The sequence below is a fragment of the Mixophyes fleayi genome, chromosome 1 (genome assembly GCF_038048845.1).
Source record: "Mixophyes fleayi isolate aMixFle1 chromosome 1, aMixFle1.hap1, whole genome shotgun sequence".
NCBI classification, from domain to species: Eukaryota; Metazoa; Chordata; class Amphibia; order Anura; family Limnodynastidae; genus Mixophyes; species Mixophyes fleayi.
This window is the reverse complement of record NC_134402.1, coordinates 33,990,534-34,015,162: the sequence shown is the minus strand read 5'-3', so window position 1 is coordinate 34,015,162 and position 24,629 is coordinate 33,990,534. Positions and strand designations below refer to the sequence as shown.

Sequence of the window (24,629 nt, the reverse complement as noted above, 5' to 3'; positions counted from 1 at the left end):
ATATGCTTATTATTATAAAACTTAAACATCACTGCAGGGCGGCTTACTGGAGAAAGCGGATATTACGGTGTTCACCTATTCACAGACACTTGGGCTGGACATAATGCACCGCAGGCCCTTATGGTGCAGGGATTCAGCTGAAATCCTATTTCCGACACCTCAGTGCAGACACTGCAGGGAGCGTCAGTGAACGTGGACAGTGTCAGATCAGGCAGATCGGCAAAAACACCCCTTATATCATCATAGCAATTCCACTTCATACCAGGCCTGAAGGACGCTTCACTGACTACAACACGGGGAAATATTAATGCAATAAAAAAAAAAGTTGCTCTTGAGATATTTAATCTGAAAATGGTAAATTTATAAAAAAAAAGTGTAGTGTGCACTTTTCTGTTCCATGGCACCCACTCTCAGGGCCGGATTAACCATAGGGCTAACTGGGCTACAGCCCAGGGGCCTATGGCATCCAGGAGGCCCTTGAAAGTGCTCAGCAGCAGTATTGATCGGTCGGGGGCGCACTTTCCCTGTAGTCCTTCTCCAGCGCGCTGTAGTCTCCTTACTGAGGAGATCTCGTGAGTCTCACTCTCACGAGATCTCCTCAGTAAAGAGAGCACAGCCCGCCGGAGAAGGAGGTAAGTGCCGGGGGGGGGGGGGCGCGCGGGCAGCTCCGATCACGGGGGGGCCTCACGGGGGAATGGAGGCCCCCTTAGCCCAGGGGCCTCCATTCCCTTAATCCAGCCCTGCCCACTCTACAACACAAATGTAGCGCAGCGTTTCACAGTTCACTGTTAGAAACGTCAATTCCCTAAATCAGTGGTTCCCAAACTGTGCGCCATGGCGATCTCACGGGGTGCTGCGGCCAGGGCCGGTGGTAAGCAAGGCGGGGGACTACTTGGTAACTATTTTGGCTTAGGGGTGCCTTGAAAAAATTATGGAGACCCTAAGGGTGCCTCGAACTGAGAACGTTTGTGATCCACTGCCCTAAATACACATTTTAATATCCCTCTATGGAGGCGGTCACCCTTCCTAGACCCTTCCTTCCGTCTGAATGATCTGCCGAGACAGCGTACGTAAGCTCCTCTTTCACAGGCAGTATTAGAGGTGACTTGGTGAATAAACAGCGGAGCCCTTCACTCTAGCTTCTCCCACTCTTGCAATAGATACTCACTTCCCGGTGACCGATAGGTTATAAAGCCATTGTTGCTGATTAAGCCCTTTATTATTATTATTAATATTTATTTATAGGCCGCCACTAGGTATCCGTAGCGCCGTACAGGGACAGACAGAAACACGGTACAGGGACAGACAGAAACACGGTACAGGGTGAGACAGCACGGAACAGTTAACAAAAAGCACAGTAACTCAAAAGCTCAAAGTACAGCTAGATGAGAGGTGAGAGCCCCTTGGGGTAGAGAGAGGGATAGAAGGGCCTCACGGAAGAGACAAGGAGCTGGAGAGCAGAGTTAAGGTGGTGGAGAACAGGAGGAGAGGAGGCCCTGCTCGAAGAAGCGTACAATCTAAGGGGAGGGTAGGACGGACAGAGACGCAAGGGTAGGAGGAGGAAAGGGGGAGAGCGGAGGCAGAGACGGAGAAGGGGGGAAAGGAGAGCGACGAGGAGGGAGGTAGGTGGGAGACTGGAAGGAGGGCAGTTAAGTGGGGGACTGGAAGGCTATAAGGACATGATTAATCTTTATAACCTCTTTCTGTAAAGCCTGGGTGCGAATGATTCTTTTTTTCTATACTACTGTAGGAAGTTTTAGATTTTTTCTATGAGAGAGAATGTCTTCTTTTAAGAGCAACATTTAATTTTTTATTTTTAGAATACAATAACGAATACAAGAAAAATATAGGTACACAATAGGCTTTTTCAAGATGCCGACACTATATAATTTCAGGGAATTTGCGCACACACCAACAGATACTTGTTATGGCTAAAAGCATCTGAGCTGTTGACATCGTGGCTTTAGCGCATCGGCTGGAAATGGCCATTTTGAAGAGATGAAATATTAAATTGTGGCAATGTCTGGAAATCTTTACATATACATTTTTAAATGTTACACAGTGCTTTAGTAACACACACATTGATGAATTAGACGCCCATACACAACGATGAACGTGGCTTGAAGCCGTGGTCTTATTGCCATAAGGCAGCGTTACCTTGTAAACAACGGTGGCCATGAACTGTGGATAGGGCTGCTGGTTGGATAAAAACTCCCCAATGACTTTATTCATTACGTCCTGAGGAGGGAAGAAGTCATCCAAAAACTGGGGGAGGATCCGCGCCACCACTCTAGCCTCAAAGGGGAATCCTTTCCGTATCCTGACACAAGATAATGAAAGTCTAATCACAATGCTGAACATCTCTCATTCACCTTGTCTCATCCACAAATAACAAAGGATAGGACTATTAAACACACCTCCTTCTGCTGAGATAACCACACAACAGTACAGAGCATTCACTTATACGGAAAATGTCTAGATATTAATTCAGCAGGAGCAGCTTATATAAATGTATTATACTAGGTGAAGCCACATTTAACAGAGCATTCCGATACATTTAGATCAAGTGTTACCTTAATAATTAAGCACGTCTATCAATTCTATCACTTTACAACTATTGCAAAATCACACGCTAATTGTAAGGCAAAAACCAAGACAAATGTTCTAGTTAAAGATGTTAAGGTCAGGAAGCCAATGCAGAATTACAGCGCTTATAACTCACAGTGTACAGACATGTTCTCATCCATTAGTAATGGTAAGTAAAGGTAAATCATCAACATTACTAACATACATATTTGTATAATGACTAGATTACCTGTCAAAAAGCACAGACACCCGTTCCATGGCTACAATAACAGATTCGCTGTCTGGGGCAGCTGGATTTGGCTCCGATGTGCGTCCGGGGCTGATCTTCTCTTTCCCTACATAAAACAATTTGATTATACAGGAGTACTGTTCTCTAACGGGCCACTTACTAAGGAAAACAGTGAATATACTACAAAATTGGTGCAGAATGTCTGATCAGTGAGCTATTGCTTTCAGATATTTACAACAAACTACAAACAAGGAAATAGTTGTAGTATCAGGGCTGATATACTATTCAAAAAGGAGGCCCTCCGCTGTCAGCCCAATTTAGCACTACCACAAGCAGAGGCGCAGAGTCTATCATGCCACCGGACATCAACAGGAACCATCGCAAGGGAATTTGGGTTCTGTTTCAGGTGACATGCAGGTGGCAGCCCTCTGCCCAGGTTCCAGGCCTCACAGGTTGGTTCACAGGAGCCACAAATACAACAGAACACAGAACTAGCCGGGTCAGTAATGGGCTGGTGGTGAAGATAAAAATCAGCAAGTGAAAAAAAATGGACAGATCAATCTGAGGTCAGGGTAACAAGTAAAGGGTCAGGAAACACGCTGGAAAACTAGTACACAGGAAAGGTCAACAGTCACATGAACGCAGAGTGAAAATGACCTGAGTTTCTACTCTCCCACCACTAGGAGGAGCAGTCCCAGGGGAAGAGGAGGCTGCTCAGGGGTGGACCCTGTAAGTGCTCCTTAAGATCCGGCATGTGACAGGCTGCCTATCCTGAAAATAACGCATTATGCCATTTATATTTATGTCTCTTAAGATGTCATCTGTACACACTGTATTAGTAAAGAGCATTAGTGACATTATTACCTTTTCCAAATACGGTACCTATTTTATTCCACTAATTGTAGTGTATTATTGTAATCTTAGACACAATGTGAATAAACAGAAATCTAATGTAATCAGCGTGTCCCAGAAAACTTCAAAGTTGGAAATTGAGATATGTTACCGAGACGAATGGATACAGGAGGGACTGTGTGTTTTATGTTATCCCCATCACATAAGGAAAAGGTAACTCATCAGTAATGTATTCATCCACATTCATACACTGATTATATTCACAAAGTAATATCGGGCTCTAGTGCTCAGAACTATAATATGAATTAATGGATGATCTCTATTACTCAAAAGAAACGAATTTCCAAGATTAATGTACTAATCAGTATATGATTACCGATGAATAACTAATGAAACACAACTTTTCCTCATAGACTAGGGATATCAGAAGAGATACAATCCCCAATGAATCTCTTCATCTCGGTAACATACACAAGTGTTGTGAGACTTGTCGATTACATTATATTTCTACTCATCACGCCGACGTGTCTGATGTTAGGATGGTACACTGCAATCAAAGGAATAACAATAGCTATTTAGAAGATCTAATACTTTCAATAACGAATAAATGACATCTTCAGAGAAATTATTGATAATTGCAGAAATTTCAGTAATGAGGTAATCAGTAATAATCTCAGGTGAGGGAGCCTATAAAATTATTACAATCATTTATTTTTGATCACCTTTATCTTCTTACTTTTCACATATATAGTTTTAAAAATGTAGCAAAGGCCCATTTCCCTTTCCTCATTGATATAACACATAAAACTAAGAGGAAACATCTTGTATATCAGCATTGTTTTGTGTAATACGATCTTTGTATTATTTTTGCAGTTTCCTCTTTAAATAAAGAAAGTTTTTAAATAAACCACTCTTTGCTACATTTGTTTTGTAAAGAACATAATATTATCATGGTATTTTTAACATATAAATAACAATTTATTTTATTTAAACATATTTCCTCCGCATAAGAGATACATGCACACTCTAGGGCCTAGATTTACTAAGCTGCGGGTTTGAAAAAGTGGGGATGTTGCCTATAGCAACCAATCAGATTCTAGCTGTCATTTTGTAGAAAGTACTAATTAAATGAAAGCTAGAATCTGATTGGTTGCTATAGGCAACATCCCCACTTTTTCAAACCCGCAGCTTAGTAAATCTAGCCCTAAGAGTGCCTTTGAGTTGGAATGCTTTATTTAAGGCGTCACTGATGATACAGGGAGGTTCATAATTTTAGCATCACTATGTAAACATATGCACCATTCAATTACATTTTTCACAGCAAGATTAGGAAACTTTTGCCTCACCAGCTGTTTTGGGATTTGTAGTTCTGAAGAGTTTATCTACTTCAAATCACAATGGTAGGTAGCATCACTCCTGGGTTCATGCCACACGCTGCTTGTTTATCAGAACACTATATATTCACAGCTGCACACAATACTTGTATATTGCCCCAGGTGAAAGGTACATTATCTATGAACAGCTGCTCTATAAACACACAGTGCTCTCTAACATCAATACGGTCACACAATCCCCACCTGTATACATGCACGTCAGCATCAGCCCTAGAGCAGTCATGGCCCTGTGGGGACTGTGCATATTGACTCTGTCAACGCTCAGTTTTACCAGCGCTTCACCGTCCAGTCTGGAGAGCTGCTCTGATAGCAGGAGTCGTTCCAGGCCTCGCAGGACGCAGTGATAGATCATGGAGGGTGTGGACTCTTCACTGCCTGACACCATCACTCCACACAGCTAAAGAGAGAATAGAGACAGATTTCTAACATATGAAATGGTAAACCATCCCTGGGAAAAATACAAGGTCCTTATTTAAAATAAACAATATTGTTCACATGAAAGATCCTGGACAGCTAAATAGAAAATTAGAGCAAACATCTAAGCGTCTGCTGCAAACTACAGAACGTTACCTGCATTTACCTGTGCACCAGTCTAATATGGTCCTATTATAAGGATTAACACAGCTCCCAGTCATGTTTGTAAATCACAAACCGTGGCGGAACGTCCATGGGTGCATGGAGTGCCCCCAATACTGGCCACCAGCATTGCACACCTCCCTGCTCCCCAATATCACAACTCCCAAGGCTACCGCTGAGCAGAGCTTCCTTCTCATGCTCAGAAGATGCCCCTCGCTGCTCTTGGGGGTTACAGCTGCATTGCAGGTGTGACAGGATGGACCACCTATGCCACCCTGTCTGTTGCTGCTGGGAACCGGCTGGGCTTACTTTGCCACTGTTCCTTTACTTAATCCCCTTCTACTGTGGTTAGAGGACGCATTTGGGATAAAGTTGCTGCCACCACTGGACTCCTTAACGGCATCCAGAACCGCGTTCCTTCTGGGTAACTGTCACTGTCCTCCTATGGATCAGGGTTGTTGTGGATGGATCCCCCCGGCCTATTACACTTGCCAGAGCTGCTGGGTATCGGGCAAAGCGGTGGTACCGGAAAGCTAGTTCCAAACCTCAGAATAGCCGGAAACTAATTTGATTTTGGGTCTAATCTGTAGGTCACAGGATTTTTGTCAAGCAGGTCTTTGAAGCAAGGGATGTTTATTTAGCTCCAGTAGTCCTAACAAGGACAGTTCACACTGGTTTAATGTACCAGTGATCAGGTCAGATGGAACAATAATGATATATTTCAGTGTACAAGGGCTCTCTTTTTATACAGCTTTAGAGACTAGTCTTGGCAGGGGGTAAGCCAGACCCTGATCAGATGGCTTCACACAGACTGCAATATTTCATTCAAAGATTAACATCAGGATGTGTTCTTTAAACATGGATTATAAATGCATTTTATACTTAACAAAATGTACAGGGTTGGTGCTGCACAGACTTTGATATGTGTTAGACATCAGCGCTTCTCATCTCACTCCACGGTACATAAATACATGAATCTTCAGTGTATAGACCATTGCTTTCCTACCTGTATAATGCCCGCTGTGAACTCCGGCCCTACATCCAGGGGGTAGTTCTCAATTAGGTAGAACGCGGCTGCGCACATTACGAGCACATGCTGCTGGTTATGGAGATTTACACAGCTAGGAAAAAAAAAAAAAGAAAATATAACAAGTTAATTTAATATGAAGAGGACTCTTGCTGGCTAGTGTATAGTAATACATGTAAGCGCTAGGACGTTGGCCATACAGAAAGAGACGTGTAAGACTCACTGTGCGATTCCCCTCAGATTGGAGAGCAGGTAATCACTGATAATAGGTATGAGCTGCTTGGCCGTTTCATCCAGAAGATCACACTCCAGCACATAGAGGATGCCGTGTAAAGCTCCGATGCGGCTGGGCATGTGAGTACTACGCAGCGAGGTCTCCAGTAGGCGGCTGACCGGCTCTGCTATGGCCTTATCCTAAGAACACAACAGAATTTGTTATTATCACAAAAGTTTGCTATGAGGTTGGTTATAGAATGCTCACATCAGCCTATTCTTACTAGGAAATATTAATGCACTGATGCACTAAAAAATGCAGCCTATCCATTCAATAAGAGCCAGTGACATCACACAGGCACTAAGAGAACGTAGCCCATCCATTCAATAAGAACTAGTGAGATCCCACAGGCACTAAGGGAACGTAGCCTATCTATTCAATAAGAACTAGTGACATCACACAGGCACTAAGAGAACATAGCCTATCCATTCAATAAGAACTAGTGAGATCCCACAGGCACTAAGAGAACGTAGCCTATCCATTCAATAAGAACTAGTGACATCACACGGTCACTAAGGGAACGTAGCCTATCCATTCAATAAGAACTAGTGAGATCCCACAGGCACTAAGGGAACGTAGCCTATCCATTCAATAAGAACTAGTGACATCACACAGGCACTAAGAGAACGTAGCCTATCCATTCAATAAGAACTAGTGACATCACACAGGCACTAAGAGAATGTAGCCTATCTATTCAATAAGAACTAGTGACATCACACAGGCACTAAGAGAACGTAGCCTATCCATTCAATAAGAACTAGTGACATTACTGTTGGCTGGGGCATAGTAGGGGAGGAGCCATCCACACAACAGTTTAAGATTTAAGGCGCTCCAATTCCATCTCCTAGATGGTTAATTAACGCCTCTATTTGCTAATGAAACATAAATGTCTGCATTCTCATGAATACTGATTCAGGGCACAAAATAGCTGCCTCCATTATGTGCAAGCAAAGGGTGCACTTTAAGGAAAACCAAACAAAATAAAATTATATATAAATTTAAAAATAATGCATATAATAATATAGGTGACAGAAAGAGTTTGTTGTCCAAAAGAGGACATTCAGTGTGTACCACCAATTTAAACACACTTCAACATGATTATTAATGGTGTTTATTTTGGAGTGCAATTATCCCTCTCCACCAAGCATCAACACAAACATATACAGCTCCTCTACATTGCAGTTATTGTGCCGCCTTCTGGGGTTATGGTGAATGAGCTGCTAATGGAATGGGCAAGACAGGGATGGCACATCCTGCTGAGTGTGCAGCGCATTCATGCCACCAATTAAGAGGGCAAACAAGTCTTTCAGAGCATTCACTCTCACACTGAGTAATAGAGCTTCAGGCTGAGAGAACCTATCTTACCATTCCCAGCACGGCTGCAGCTTTGCAGATCGCAGGCACCAGATATTGAACGAGAATTTCATCCTCCGATGGGTGTTGTTTCTGGAGCTCGGTTAAGGCTGTGTACATCATCTCAAACTGATTTCTTTCAGTGAATAAATCAGACACTGCCAGCAGCTGCATGTGGGGGACAGGACAAAGTATGACACAGCAAGGCTAAAGCAGCACTTTGTTCATATAGATGGCGTACGGTTTACTTGGTTCTGCATTGGGTTATACACAAGTCATCATTCTAAAGGCAACAAATGTAATTCTATGTGATAACCGAGAGCTCGAGGCTGGTAAGCAGATGAGTCAACAGGGGACCCATAGAGGTTGATGAACAACTCAGTATTTAGCTAGAGGGTCTATACAGGCCTCTGAAATGAAAAGGCATCATCGCTTAATGGATCAGCAGAAAAGGTGAAAGTAAACACACTGCAGTATCTTGAGAACGATTAATATATACAGAAGGGATTGTTACCAAGAAAACATCCTTTCTGTTATTGTGGAGGTCTCGTTACTACAGTCCTGCTCCTAGAGAATGGTGCAGGGCAGTTTAACCTCTAATCACAATTGTAATCTTTAAGGAAAATGTACTATTACCCGGACAAGGAATGTACAGAAAGGAACGCTCAGACACTTTCTCTGCACACGGTACATATTCCTTAGGTTGTATGGTCTTTAACACTACATAAAAGGTTGGTTCTTAAGAAATTACAGACACATCCTGTGATCTCCAGAAGTTTAGGTATGGAGGGCCCATTTTTGGGGACCTACATGATGAAGAGCTGGACAGCACAAATTACATCTGCAACACAGTAAAACGTTGCGCGCGGTATAGCAAATGTGTTAATACTGTCCACAGCAGACTCGTGCTCACCACACACAGTCCAGTGCACAGCATACATCGCAATATTAACCCTGCATATCAGCTGTTGCCACCCATAGACCTATGTGCATCATTATAGCCCTGAGTCTACCGTAACTGCCTCATGCCCACCATATAAAGCCCTAAACCATAGAATTTGACAACAGAAAAGAACCTTCAGGTCTCATTAGTCAATGTCATCACATACAGCCCTGTGTCCAGGTTTAAAGGGTCATATCCACCAGTTCTATGTCTGTTATATGAAAACATGGCCTTGGCCTCTTTTACCCCCTCCCCTCAAAATTCAGCCCTTTGCCAGCCTCCATTCTACATCTCTACTAAATGGAACAAGAAAGCATAGCAACGATTCAACCATCATGCATTCAAAAACATCGTACACCTCTATCTGCGACTCACCGATCTCACCACCTCACTGATTAGAATGACTGGTGTCTTCTTGCCGGTATTAGTGGGGAGAATCCACTGGCTGTAAAGCTCAAGAAGAAATTGTGAACAGGAATGTATATCAACTCCAGCCCGATGTTTCCTGGAAGTGGACAGAAAGGACATATAACAGAGCACAGCAATCACCTGGAATTATTATTCCATGTAAAGAAGGTACAAAGAAAGTCCATACCTGGAATTTACAGGAGAGACAGGTGGTGAAGACGGGGCTGGAGTATCATTCTCATCTTCTTCATCTTCGTCGAGTTCTTCTGGTCTCAGTGGGGTGATGTTATTTCCAAGCCAGACAGAGTGGATAGACACCTAGAACGTGGAAATACTTGTTGTAGCAGTATAGACTAAACAGAGAAGTGGCAAAACATCTCTGCTGATAACATTTTCTCTACTGAATGTCCCAGATAAAGGGGGGAATTCAGTTAGCCGTGAAGTGTCTCGCAGACGTTCTGGAGATACTTTGAGGCGGAGTTTTGATAGAAATCTCCTCCGTCATCAGAAGTCATCGTCCGAGCACGGTAACGGTGCTCTGTCTGATATGAATAACCAGACCTACAGCCATACATGTTTGGGCCACATATGGACACCTTGAGAGATGTGCGGCACACCCATTTCTGCCAGCTTCTCGTGACAATGGGCATATTTTGTATTTATGTATCTCTGCAAGACCAGACTGCAAGCTGAACTGGGCACGATAACTCTGGCCAATCCTATGTAGAGCTTAGTGTAACATGCCATATAAAAACAATCAAATAAAGCTACATGGCCATACAAAGCTATAACGCAGGATGAATGAATCGTTACACAATGCCACAGGGACTTAAACTGTAATCTACTCCTCTGTTATGAATTAATTCTGCTCAGAAAGGTAACATGCAGTACCCTCCCCAAATTCTGGTGTGCATGGGAAAACAGTCTAACCTTTTAGTCAAACGTTTGTGTAAAATCTATTAAGTCTAGTGTTCAATTCATAATGAAACTCTGTAAGATCTTATAGGAGTGTTACTAGTATCATTATATAAAGTAACTTCCATTTTATGATTTAGTTGTTCTTTAAGTGATTCAATATAAAGAGAACACAAATAATACAGTATACAAACGTTTGCACAATCAGAAATAGTAATTAATGAGCGTCAAATGGCCAAACTTTTGGCCTGAAACACTGTACATATAAAGAGGTTTCTGCACCTCTAAAGATGGAATGTAAACCACTTAGCTGTTTTGTGTTGCTCTAGTGTGTGTGTTTTCTATTGTGATCTATAGGCAGTTAACGGACCACTGTCTATCCAGTGTGCTGCCAAATTATACATCACATTGATGAAAGCTGGCTGGACAGTGTCGCTTACACACAGAGGATGCTCCCATCCTATTGGCTGAAGAGCTAGACATGAGAAAGCGGCTTTAGTGATGTCACTGGATCCTGGTGACTTTAAAGGCTGCACTCTCTCTCACGTTATGTCTCAGAGACAACAGATAAACTTTAAAGAATAATAATAAAAAAAGCACCATGATAACTCACCTGACCCAGCTTATAGCTCATGTTGCCAATGTCCCTTTCTGTATTGATCTGCAACAAAAGCTTCTCCTGACTTATCAGAGCTCCTGAAACAGTGACAAAGAAAACAAGTAATGTAACCGCAGCTATGCTGTCACATCAAACAATACAGAAGATGTCCGCTTACTACGAATAATTATGGGTAATGAAAGAAAGGGCACGGGCTGGATGGGATATTATCCAACAACAGATATAACTCCCAGGCAGATTGTTCCGCGAGGTTCTTACATGAAAGTTACACTGCTGGATGAGTCACAGGAGGATAACAGCGCTCCTGTACCATCTCACACAGTATCTGAAAGGTCACTACAGCAAGAACGTACAGAGACTGCTTCAATGGAAAGCAGAATACAGAAACATAATAATATGAAATAATGGTCAGTAATGGTGAATGCAAAAAAGCAGCTATTTCATCAATGCAGGGAGAGCACATATCTACCATTTGAGGTTAAGATGATTTGCAAATTTTTCTAAATCTTTCTAGGAGACGACCAAGCATATATTTTAACGAATATCTGTAAAACTAGATTTTTGGATTAAATATTTTTTTTTTTGCGCTCTTGACTGATCGCTCTTTATCTTTGCTGTTTACTTTATTACTTTTCTTTATGAAGGATGCACACTGCATGTATATAAGAGACAAACATCTGATCTCTGTGGAGTGTTACATGTTTGAGAATAGGTACCTGTGGTTGAAGCAGATAAACAAGGGACGGGGTCCCACGCTTGATATGCATGATGGGTGGCGATATTGTCCCTTCTGGACACCAATGCTTGGATCTCCTGCTCCACAATCCCTCTTATTACACTCAACTTTCTGCCAAATCTAGAGAAAGAGATACAATAGGTAACACCCAGTTGTCAGCAGTACATAATGCTGCTATGCTGATGCAGCTGAAATGACGTTGGTCAGAGTCCGCAATACCGGCAAGGAACAATGAGGAGTCAGATACAATTGTAAAGATACTGCGGCCAGTTCCTGTTCACCCCTTCCAGCACAGGCAGCAGGACGGTTATTAAACAAATATAGAAGTTTTATGTTTACTTAAAATCCGTTTTTCCTAGTACATATTGGGAAGGGGGGGGGGGGGGAGGTGGGGGAGGAGATGGCCGTTGGGGTATAGTGGTAGTGGAGATAGGTATGTGGCACTTTAAGAAAGCTATACGATAGCCCTAGCTCCTCCCCTCTATAACTCCCCTTCCTGCTAGGCTACAGTTTATGTTTAAGCAACACAGTTACGGAAATAATATAAAGAAAAGAACAGAAAAGAGAAAACGAACTTTTCTTGAACAAAAAAGACAACATGTAAAAACAAAGAGAAACCAGAGCATCAAGGGTGGACGCCAGGTGTCCAATGGACTAGGAAAATTGGGCTTTACACAAGTATAAAAATCCTATTTTCTTCCACATCCTGTTGGTGGACACCGGGGACATCCCAAAGCTGCAGTTACAGGTGGGAAGCCTCTGAAGAAACAGCGGAGGCACCTTTCTCCCAAAACTTTCATCCCCCATATGCAAACACACTGAACCTGTAAAACAGAGTAAGCGTATGAACGGAAGACCAGGTGGCCGCCCGACACAGCTGCTAATTCGAGGCACCATGCCGTGCCTCCCAGGAAGCACTCACTGACCTCGTGGAATGAGCCTGAAGAGAATCGGGAACAGGCTGTTCAGCCCCAGTATAGGCCTGATGAATTACAGTCGTAATCCATCAAGCAATAGACACTTTAGAGACAGGCCAGCCTCCCTTCTGCGCATCATAAAGGACCTAAAGATCCTCCGTTCTGGACAAATCTTGGGTCCTATGGACATACATACGCACAGACAACATCTAAGGAAGGAAGAGAAACCTCGTCCTCCGAAGATCTACATTTTCTAAGAGCAGGAATGAATGTCCTGATTCATGTGGAATTTAGACACCACCTTTGGAAGAAAAAAAGACTTGGTCCGAAAAACTGCCCTATCTCATGAAAAATAAGAGGAGACTTGCAAGACAAAGCTGCAAGCTCAGACACTCCTCTAGCGGGTGAGAAGGAAAGTCAAAAACTTTAATTCCACCGAGGAATCAAACGGAGAATGCTGTAAAGTGTTCAACACCAGGTTCAAATCCCAAGGAGCAAAAGAAGGAACATACAGATGTTGTACATGAAGTACCCCCTGAATGAAAGTCTGAAGATCAGGCATCACAGCAAGTCTTCTCTGACAGAAGACAGAGAGCGCCGACACCTGACCCTTAAGCGACCTAAGGTGCAAACCAGTGTTCAAACCATCTTGCAGGAACATAAGCAACCTGGACAACTGAAAAGAGGAGGTAGGATACCCCCCCTTCCTTTCATACCAGGCAACATATGTCCTCCAGACACAATGATATATCTTGTTTTGAACCCGGTTTGCGGGCTCGAAATATGGTCTGCATCACGCGCTCAGACAGGTCCTTAGCTCTAAGATTCATAGCTTCAACAGCCACACTTAAAGCCAGACGTTCCAAACCGTGATGATAAAACGGTCCTTGACTTAAAAGGTCTGCTCGTAACAGCAGACACCACGATCGACCTCTCGCCATAGAGAGAACATCAGTGTAACAAGCCCTCCAAAGGCCAATATGGGGCCACCAGGATGACCGGAACACATTCTCTTTTTTATTACCCTCGGAAGTAAATTAGGTGGATACGCCACGGAAAGGACATTGCATCTACTGAGAGAGCCAATGGATCCATCGCTGGGGTGCAAAAAAGGTGAACTTTGTGGTTCAACTTAAATGCCATCATGTTGACGTCCGGATGACCCCACCTGTCTACAAACTGGCGAAACACTTGTGGATGGAGGGACCATTCGCCGGGATACAGACAGACTGCTGAGAAAATAAAAAAAATGTTGAGTGCTGATGTGAGCATGAAACACTACCCGCAGTTCCAATACAGTGATTGGAAGTTTGGATTCTTTCAGGGAAAAAATACCCTGAAACTGATCCAGTCCCAGATTGTGAATGGGCAACCCCTGCAGAGGTTGTTTGTTTGCAACAACCACAGGAGCAACTGATGCACACGATGAGAAAGACGGAACACATGGCCGGACAGTTTCATATGGGATTAGTTCCATTTCGACAGGAGCTCCAACTGCAACTCCTGGGCATTAAACTGGACTGCCTCGAAAGTCTATACTTGCCAAGAACTCTCATGATGAAATGCAGAGAGGTCTGTTTTGCCACCAACAGAGATTTCACCATCTTCTGCAAGGACAGAGGCATGAATACTCGCTGCAGTCGAGTATCGAATAGGAGTCTCAAAAAAAAATAAAAAAAATCATTCGCTGGGTTGGCGTCAATTTGGATTTCTTCAAGTTGAGAATCCATCCGTGGAACTCCAGAGTCCTGGATACTGCCTGAATATGAGACAGGAGTACCGCCAGAGACTCTGCCTTCAGAAGATCGTCCAGGTAAGGGATAGTCACAATTCTCTTGGACCACAACAGTGACGCCATGACCGCCATGATCTTGGTGAAAATCTGCGGGGCTGTGGCCAGACCAAAAGGAAGTGCTTGACATTCGTAATGATCTGACTGAACCGCAAACCAGAGGAGGGACTGATGAACCTTCCAGATGGGAACATGCAGATTGACATCCTTGATGTCTAAGGCCACCATGAACTCCCCCCGTTTCATACTGTGAATCACTGACCACAAAGACTCCATCTTGAACCTGGACACTCTGACCTGGGTGTTCAAAGATTTCAGATTCAGAATTGGTCTGAAGGAACAGTCAGGTTTTGTAATAAGAAAAAGGTTGGAATAAAACCCCACACCTTTTTGCAACTCCGGAATTGGAATAATTACTCCGGAAGAAATCAGAGAGAGCTGATGGCCTCTTGCAGGCAAAAAGGAAATACCGTGGAAAAGAACCAGCAATCCATGACTCCTCGAACCCAGGCATCGGTGGTAGAACGAAACCACTGATGCCTGAACAGGAGATGGGGTACTCCCACCACGGCTAGCCACAGAGGTGCAGAGTGTGCCCGTCGTCAAGCAGACTACTTATCTGCCGACGACGCCAGACGGAGAGCCGACCAGGCGTGACGTCCAAGCGACATACCTACCCTAGGGGGAGACAAGCAACCTCTGGAGGACTGCCTTGAGGAAAACTGACCTGAAGATCGAAAGGAACGGAGCCTGGATATCTTAGGCTTAGCAGCATTGACAAGAGAAATCTTTTTCTCCTGTTGCCTGACTGATAAATGGTGTCAAGCTGAAGGCCAAACAAATCAACTCCAAAAAAAAAAAGAAAAAAGGAGCGTTTCCAAAACATTTTTAGACTCCTTGTCAGCCTCCCAGGACTTAAGCCAGAGCGTTCGACAAGCCCGAAACTGCCGAGGCAGAGATTTGCGCCCCAATGAGTCCCGCGTCCAGGGCCGCCTCTCCCAAGATATCTGTCGCCCTCTGAATCTGTTCCACCAAAGATTCAGAAGACAGGCGTACAGCCAACAGACCCTCAGACAGCTGTTCTGACAAGCATACAACTGCCTTGCTGACCCACGCTGATGCCAAAGTGGGCCGCAAAGAGGTCCCCACCACCACAAAAATGGACTTAAGGATACCTTCAACCTTACAAACTACGCCGTCCTTAAGAGTGGCGGCATTGGGAAGAGGTAGAGTGGTCACCTTAGCCACCCTTGCCACTAGAGCGTTCACTCATGGAGGTGCCTCTCATTTTGCAATAACTTCAGGGAGAAAAGAATAACAAGATTGCAGCAATGCAACACCTGGAACTTACGATCCGGTGAAGACCTAAGGCTCAGAAACAAAGTCTTCACGAATCTTCACAATCCTGCAGGGGTGCTGCCCCTCGCTTGCGAGAGAAGGATGGCACAGCGGAGTGCAACATCCTTTCCAAGGAGAAAGAAACTGAAACCAATCCCTATACAGAGGTTGCAAGACCACAGACCCAGGGTGGTTCCACAGAATCCGCAAGCTCCAATTGGACTCTGTCTTAGCGAACCAGTATCAGAACCCACCCACTCCCTACAGAAACAGGAGGCTCTGTGATAGCAACGCCCACAGATTGAGATCGCACCAATTGGGGAAGCTCAGCTACAGTATTGGACAGTGACCGAGCCCAGGCGGGTCCCACCGAGTCAGAACCAGAACCCCCTGACACACACGACAAACGATTCCCCAACCAGCAGGCTGCGCACAATGAGTCCGCGCCTGTCCGCCTTGCCGCCAACTTAGAGTTACAAATGGAACATGTGAACTTCATCATAGAAGTCACCCCAGCCTTAACTCTCAAGGGTCTCCTCCTATCTGACATGTTACACACAGATGGAACAAAACACAGCAATAAAACACAGTGACATCACAGTGAATAAAACAAGTAATCAACACAGAAAATAAGCATTCTATACAGCCAAAGAGCCCCAAAAGACTATAAAACTAAACTGTAGAGAAAACCCCCCCAAAAACAACAACCCCACAGCCCGTTATCTGACCAGAAAAAGGACAGTTACAGGTGAAAGAGAGGATTTATGTACTTACGTTAAATCCGTTTCTCTGATTCCATCTGGGGGACACTGCTTACCATGGGTTGTGGAGGGAGCTTGGGGAGTTGGCACCTAACTAGTTAACTTTTAGTACTGCCGACAGACCCCTCCCCTCTACAATCCCCCTGCCTCTTTCTCTTCCTGTCAGTTAATTAAAAAGCCCAAGGAGAAAAAAGGGCAGTCAAACAAGAGCACACAGAAGAAAAGCAGAAGGGAGGGATCGCAGTGTCCCCCAGATGGAATCAGAGAAACGGATTTAACGTAAGTACATAAATCCTCTTTTCTCTTTCATCTAGTCTGGGGGACACTGCTTACCATGGGGATGTTCTAAAGCAGCCCCCTAAGGGTGGGACTACTCTGAAAATCCCGCTCTTAAAACATTACGAGCAAAATTTGCATCCGCAGATGCAAATACATTAAACTGGTAAAATTTTGTAAACGTGTGGACAGAGGACCAGGTGGCTGCCCTGCAAAGCTGGTCTGCAGAAGCCCCATTTCTCGCTGCCCACGACGCCCCTACCGATCTGGTGGAATGGGCCGTAAGTCTCTCCGCCACAGGATGGTTAGCCTTTATGTAAGCTTGCTTAGTGGTTGCCATAATCCATCTTGCAATGGACTGTCTTGAGACTAGTATCATAAAGAACAAACAGAGAATCAGTACGTCTAATCTGAGAAGTTCTCTTGACATAAATGCGGAGAGCCCTAACCACATCTAACTTTTCCACAGACTGTTGATCCGAATGGGAAGTAGATGAGAAGACCGGAACTACAATTTCTTGGTTCAGAAATTGAACCAAGAAATTAACACCGCTCTGTCCTCGTGGAAAACCAGATATGGTTCCCGACAAGACAGAGCTCCTAATTCCGAAACCCTACGTGCAGATGCAATAGCCAAAAGAAAGAGGACCTTCCAGGTCAACCACTTCAAATCTGCCACAAGTAATGGCTCAAAAGGAAGCCCCTTAAGCATATCCAGTACCAGGTTGAGATCCCATGGTGCTGTGGGCGGAACATAGGGAGGCTGAATATGCAAGCCTCCCTGGAGGAAAGTCCTAATATTTGGTAAATCCGCTTATTTCAGATGAAAAAAATACTGACAGAGCCGAAACCTGAACTTTTAAAGAACCTAACCGAAGCCCTGCTTCCAGGCCATCCTGAAGGAAAGCCAACAAGCGAGGGAGGCGAAAAGAAGACGAGTGACATGTCTTATTTTCGCACCATCTGATGTAGGCTCTCCAAATCCGGTGATAGATGCGAGCTGAAACTGGCTTTCTGGCTCGCATCATAGTATTCACTACGCTGGAGGAAAAACCTCTAGCCTTCCAGAGGCTGGCTTCAACAGCCATGCTGTTAAACTGAGCTGAGGTAAATTCTGGTGACGGAAGGGACCTTGCAGAAGAAGGTAGTGTCGAGACGGAAGACGAAAACCTTGTCCGTCCGCCATAGAGAATATGTCCGCATACCAGATTCGGCGCGGCCATGAGGGAGCTATTAGAATTACTGGCAGACCGCGCTGCCTTACTCGTGTGAATACGCGAGAAAGCATGGGAATCGGAGGAAACAGGTATCCCAACCTGAACACCCATGACATTGTCATAACGTCCAATGCCACCGCTAAGGGGACTCTTGCCCTTGCGCAAAACCTGTGAACCTTTCTGTTGTGTCTGGAGGCCATGAGATCTATGTCCGGAAGACCCCACCTCTGAACCAGAGACTGGAAAACTTCCAGATGGAGTGACCACTCCCCCGGCATCATCTGGTGTCGACTTAGGTAGTCGGCCTCCCAATTCTTTATTCCTGGAATGAAAACTGCCGATATTGCTGGAACAAATTGTTCTGCCCAAACCAAAATTTGAGCTGCAATATTCATTGCCGCTGCACTCCTGGTTCCTACTTGCCTGTTAACAAATGCCACGGCCGTGGCATTGTCGGACTGAACTCTGACAGGGTGGCCCTGAAGGAGGGACTGGCCCCCCCGGAGGGCCAAAAGAATAGCCTTCAACTCCAGCACGTTTATTGATAGGGCTGATTCCTGAACCGACCAAAGTCCCTGGAGCTGGAGGTGCAGAATTACCGCCCCCCCAACCTTTCAGGCTGGAGTCCGTCGTGGCTATGATCCATGGCAATGGAGCGAAGGACCTGCCCACTGTCATGTGATCCTGAATCAGCCACCACTGAAGCGATTCTCTTGCCCTTGGAGATAGAGAGATCCTCTGGAGATCCAAACGTAGGTGGGATCCTGACCATTTCGTCAATAGATCCCACTGAAAACAACGAGAAAGGGCTCGACCGAAGGGGATGGTCTCGAAGGAGGCCACCATCTTTCTCAGCAGCCGCATGCACAAGTGCATTGAGGGGTTGGGAGAAGACAAGACCTGAGTTGTTATACTCTGAATTGAACTGATCTTCTCGACAGGTAGGAACACCCTTTGCTAGCTGGTGTCCATAATAAGCCCTAGGAAAACCATGCGTTGACACGGAACCATCTGGGATTTCTTTCAATTTATTAGCCATCCATGGCCCTCGAGAACCGCCAAGGTGAGGGATAAGTGATGACGTAAGCAATTCTCTGTGGAGGATTTGATGAGCAGGTCGTCCAAATAAGGCACGACCTGAACTCCCTAAAGGTTTAGACATGCTGCCATAACTGACATGATCTTCGTGAAAACCCTCGGTGCTGTTGAGAGGCCGAAGGGGAAGGCCTGAACTGATAGTGGAATGATCCCACCGAGAATCTTAGGTGGATCCAAATGGGAATGTGGAGGTATGCGTCTTTTATGTCTATAGACGCCATAAACTGATCCTTCTCTAAACCGTTTATCACCGACCTTAGGGATTCCATCCGAAATTCGTCCACCCTTAAGTGCACATTGAGACCCTTTAAGTTTAGGATGGCACGAAAGGAGCCGTCCAGCTTCTTGACCAGAAACAGGTTTGAATAAAACCCCTGTCCTTTCTGGTAATCTGGGACCCTGCAGATAATTCTTTAAGAAAGAAGAGAGGCGACACAATCCTGTATTGCCTGTCTTCTTGATGGATCTCAGGGTAGCGGCGTTAGGAAGAAACAATGTGGGACCGGGCCCAGCAGGTCTATCCTATACCCCTCTGATATAATACCCCGAATCCAAAAGGATCTTGGGAGGACGCTGCCCACTGTTCCTGAAACAAAGATAGACGTCCCCCCACTGGTGCCCCCTCCGGAACAGAGTGGTCGTCAGGACTCAGGCTTCTCCTGGGTCTTGGAGGCCTGGCGCCTAGCTGCAAACGAGGATCTCCCCCTGGCAGAGGAGCCTCGAGAATTTGGCTGTCTGCCTCTAAAGGACTGTCCTCTAGGTAAGGAGGTCCCCCCGAAAGGGCTGACGAAAGGAGCTGACCCGAGGGTTCCGGCTCCTGCTAGGGAATACCGGCAAGGAAGTGCTTTTGCCCCCCGTTTTGTGTGAGATCAGGGTATCCAATTCCGGGCCGAACAAACCTGCTTCTGAAAAAGGAATGGTTTCCACGGACTTCTTTGATTCCGCATCTCCTTCCCAGTATTTCAGCCATACCGTTCTTCTTGCTGAAATAGATGCAGCCTGAATAGAAGAGGATACAGCCGCTGAGTTCTGGGCCGGCTCATAAAGGTACCCCGATGCCTCCTTCAAATGCAAAGCCAGGGGAAGTAAATCAGAGTCCTGCAAGGCCTCTGCCAGCTGGTCTGCTCATGCTTCCATGGCTCTAGCCACCCAAGCTGAAGCAAATGTGGGCCTAAAGGAAGAACCCGCAGCCGCAAATATAGATTTTAGCTGGGATTCCACTCTGCGGTCATTGACATCCTGCAGAGATGCAGAACCTGGACCTGGAAGTAAAGTGTGCTTGGCCAATCGGGCTATTGGAATATCCACTTTTGGAATACTCTCCTAGCGAACCACATCTTCCTCCTGCAATGGATACAGGGAAGAGAACCTTTTGGGAACAGAGAACCTCTTATCAGGCTGTTTCCTAGGCTCCTTCTGCAATATCCTTAAGCTCTACGGAAGGGGGAAAACGGATAGCCTTTCTTTTGGCCTTCTGAAATAGACTTCTGTCTCTAGGAGTAGTATCCTCCGGTTCTGGGAGGTCCAACGCTCGTCTCACTGCTAAAACCAAATCATTAATAAATTGGCTTTTAGAGCTTTCTTCCTGTTCCAAAGGTTGAACCTGGTCAGGATCAGAATTAATTTCTCCCTCTTCCGCTGAAAGGACCATAAGGGTATTAGGCCTCCTTCTTTTAGCAGGCGGAATGTTTGGGGATTCAAGTAACTGGTTTAGTTTATCCAAACCCTTTATAAATGCTGCAGACCATGCCGGTTCTGTGGGAACAGGGGCTTGGTCTGTATGAGAAGAGGAAGGTCCTGGAATAGACGTTCCAATAGAACCTGTGGTAACAGGGAGGCCCAACTGAGTACTAGTATTATTAGCCACCGTAGTAGCCACACTAGATAGCAATTGATTATATTGAAAAACCATCTGTGCTAAAGAGGAAACCGACTGTGACAGGGAGGTCACCCAGGCCGGTTCCTCCGTCAGTGGGGCTGAAATATGCTGGGCTTGCGCAGGGGGGACCCCTGCCTCGCAGACAGAGCAGAGCGCCAACGGGTCCTTCTGCCCACAGGGTAATTTTACATTACATTTAGAACATGTAAAATATTTTGCAATAGGGCCCTTTCCCTTATCTGACATTTCTTAATAAAGGAAGGCACACCAAACACACAGACTTAAATTGTTAAACTTAGCTGAGTAGAGAGAGAGATATAAATGTGTGGAGAGAAAAGTGTAAACTACAAGTAATCAACCAATCTAGATATAAAAGTTGTACTTGTAATAATAATACTTAAGCAAGTAGGAGAACTATAATATAACTCCTACTAGCCCACTTGTACACAGCAATACAGAGTATGTGTTTAAATAAATCAGATACTTAGCCCATAGGCCAAACAGGGGAGAAGTCCAACAGCAGTATCCTGGTGCCGGCTCCCTCAGATCTGTTCTCTCTTCCCGGGCTTCTCCTTGGCGCCAGAAGACTGGGATAAACCATCTCTCTCTCTGGAAGGAGGGGGAGCTCTATGTGTTAGCTCCCCCCTTCAGTAATGCTGCCTCTGCAGCGATTCTGTGTCTGAATAAAAAATTAAAAGTTATGTGGCAGAGTAGTGGAGACCTCCAGGGGAGGTCTCCGCAGCGGATAATACCCGATGCCCCCTCCTATGTATGAGGGGGGATCCTGGTATAGCCCCCTTCTCCTCTCCTCCGAATCCAAGATGGCTGCCGCCAATGCAGTATCCGATAACCGGCGCTCTATGCCTGCAGTGGCAGCGCCGGTTATAGGGGAGGCTCCAGGAGTGACAGCGGTCCATGAGACCGCTTGTCACTTCCAACTCAGACACCCGTTCCTCCTGTCCCTGTCAGTGAGAGCCGCTGGCTCTCATCTGACCGGGTAGTGCCTGCGCTGCTCTGCTGTGAGTGTGTTCTCTATATTAGAACACACTCCAGCTCTGCCACCTGTAAAAAAAAGTTAAAAGAATAAAATAAAAGTTAAAAACTACCTACAGTACTAAAACACTGCCCAACTCCATGGGACCTAAAAAAAAAAACTGACAGGAAGAGGAAGAGGCAGGGGGATTGTAGAGGGGAGGGGTCTGTCGGCAGTACTAAAAGTTAACTAGTTAGGGGCCAACTCCCCAAGCTCCCTCCACAACCCATGGTAAGCAGTGTCCCCCAGACCGGATGAAAGAGAAAGTTGGAGCTCTAATGTGGTTGCCTATTCTGGTGCCTGCCAGGAGGAGTGAAACCACCAGGGAGGAAGTCAAGAGAGGGAAGAATCACCTCCCATGGCCCAGCACTGGATTGGCAGCCATCCAACAGGATAACCCCCTCCATCAATCCAGCGCCTAGTAAGGGCTTACAGAAAAAACAGTACACCCTACCTGACCCAGCTTTCTTAAAGTTCCCCCGGCGCCCCCAATATGATGTGAGAAAAATCATAGTTGTAATGTGCGACACAGTCTGCCTTGTTTAATGTACAAATGTATAGAATGTACCAAACCCCACTGTGCAGACGATTAACCTTTTAAAACAAGATTTACCACGTACTCAATTTGCAGGAACCAGAGAGTTGTTGGTCCAGTGGAGAGGCTGAGGTCATTGACAAACACATCAACGGCTAGCTGCCATGCTGCAGAAGCTACACCACCCTGAAGCAGCTACACCACCCTGAAGCAAGCAGTTATAGTGGTGTAAGTGACTATCCTCCTACTACAGGGGCACCATAGAGGTGCGCAGTCCACACTTACAGCTGGTGAGTGTCTGGTGGCCGAGTAGCAATAGTGGATGGTCAGTAATGGTGGCTTACTGACCGTAAGAGAAACCCCAAGGCAAATCTTTACAACCACCCCACTGACAGGGTGAAAAAGCAAGCCAATCCTGTAACATAGACAATGGGTGACATTCATGAAAACACTTTTAATGGTAACTGTATAGAAAAGGTGACTTGCCTACAGCAATCAGACTTTTGCTTTAATAATCTATTCTCTACTATAAAATGAAAGCTAGATACTAATTGGTTGTTATGGGAATCACCTTTCTACACTGTTACCTGTACACCCGTTTTCATGAACAACCTCAAATGTCTAAATAAAGAGGAAGTAGTGTAATACTACCAAAGAATATGCATTTGTACATGTAATTATCACACAAGTAATAACGTTAGTCAACTGCTAGAAATTAGTAACATGTTCCAGCATTGCAACAAACGTACACAACCTTTTGTAGAATTACTATTTTATACAGTGGAAAACAATGCTACGAAACAGTGCGACAGAATGCCATATGTACAGTGTATGTATACAGACATGCACATTGTAGATGTGTACCTGGTGTCCAGTGATTTTAAAGTCTTGTTTCGAGGCTGCTGTTCCAGGCAGCTGATGGCTGGATTGCCGGCAGAGGGAATAGTCATAGCGCTCAGCACCAGCGATGTGATGACTTGAACCGCAAGGACATTTATTTGGGTCCTCTCTGTGTCTTCCTGCAGCCAACGACAAAGAATATATTTTGACAGCATTGCCCATTTTGGGGAAACTTCCGCTTTTAATTTAGTGCCCTACTCTCAGATAGCAATTCAGTGTAGGTCCCTTCTAGGCACTGGCTATTCATTATTATTACAAGAGACTTGGCGCTAGATAGGGCCCCTTGTAAGCAAAAGGAAGACTTCAGCTACAAAAGGAGTCAGACTATGTTGCTCGGGGAATCAAACTTCCATGAATAGGAAGTGAATGTAGCATCTGATTGGACAGACGCTACCCAGCTATCCCATCAGACACGACACTTAGTCACCCGCATGCAATTCATAGAAACCTTAATCTCCCATTCCCAACAGTGAGGTCTGATACAAATATGGCTATTATATTCCTCTCTTCTACCCAGGACTATACTCTCTGGGTCCTACATTCCATTTAGAACATAATACATTGAGTTTGAAAATATACAGTTAGGGCATATGAACGTGGATTATTAACCAGTATGCTTTATATTACAACACTGGCAGCTTTTTCACCTATCTTCGTTCTGTCACAATACTGGACATCATAGTAAGTGTCAGCAAGTATGGCTGTATATAGCTCCGCTGCAAGTGACTCCTCGGTAAGTCATTTTATATGACGCACTGCTACCAGAAAGACGACAACTATGGATGAGCCTTGTGTGGTCTTAATATAGAGCCAAGAAAGTCCCATTTTAAAAATCAAAACATTCAAAATCCGGATTGTAGAGGGAGCGAGGGGTTTCCAGAAACTGTCCGCCAAATAGACTTATTTCTGTTGTTCTGCTTACTGGCCCTTTGCATGGCTTTGGTATTAAGAGTACCGGCTACATGAACCAA

At 45.0% G+C, this 24,629-nt stretch overlaps 1 protein-coding gene across 4 annotated transcripts in view; it reads right to left on the bottom strand.

The window, feature by feature from the left end:
* HTT (huntingtin) overlaps positions 1 to 24,629 on the bottom strand; it is a 124,063-nt gene that overhangs the window by 2,832 nt on the left and 96,602 nt on the right. For all 4 annotated transcript variants that reach the window (XM_075194351.1, XM_075194346.1, XM_075194349.1 and 1 more), the window contains 11 exons: positions 23,623 to 23,777; positions 11,893 to 12,032; positions 11,171 to 11,253; positions 9,830 to 9,960; positions 9,610 to 9,739; positions 8,304 to 8,459; positions 6,888 to 7,078; positions 6,644 to 6,758; positions 5,245 to 5,458; positions 2,816 to 2,921; positions 2,158 to 2,320 (listed from right to left, as the gene is read on the bottom strand). In XM_075194351.1, coding sequence (XP_075050452.1) covers positions 2,158 to 2,320; positions 2,816 to 2,921; positions 5,245 to 5,458; positions 6,644 to 6,758; positions 6,888 to 7,078; positions 8,304 to 8,459; positions 9,610 to 9,739; positions 9,830 to 9,960; positions 11,171 to 11,253; positions 11,893 to 12,032; positions 23,623 to 23,777 — 1,584 coding nt within the window. The remainder of the gene's footprint in view (positions 1 to 2,157; positions 2,321 to 2,815; positions 2,922 to 5,244; positions 5,459 to 6,643; positions 6,759 to 6,887; positions 7,079 to 8,303; positions 8,460 to 9,609; positions 9,740 to 9,829; positions 9,961 to 11,170; positions 11,254 to 11,892; positions 12,033 to 23,622; positions 23,778 to 24,629) is intronic.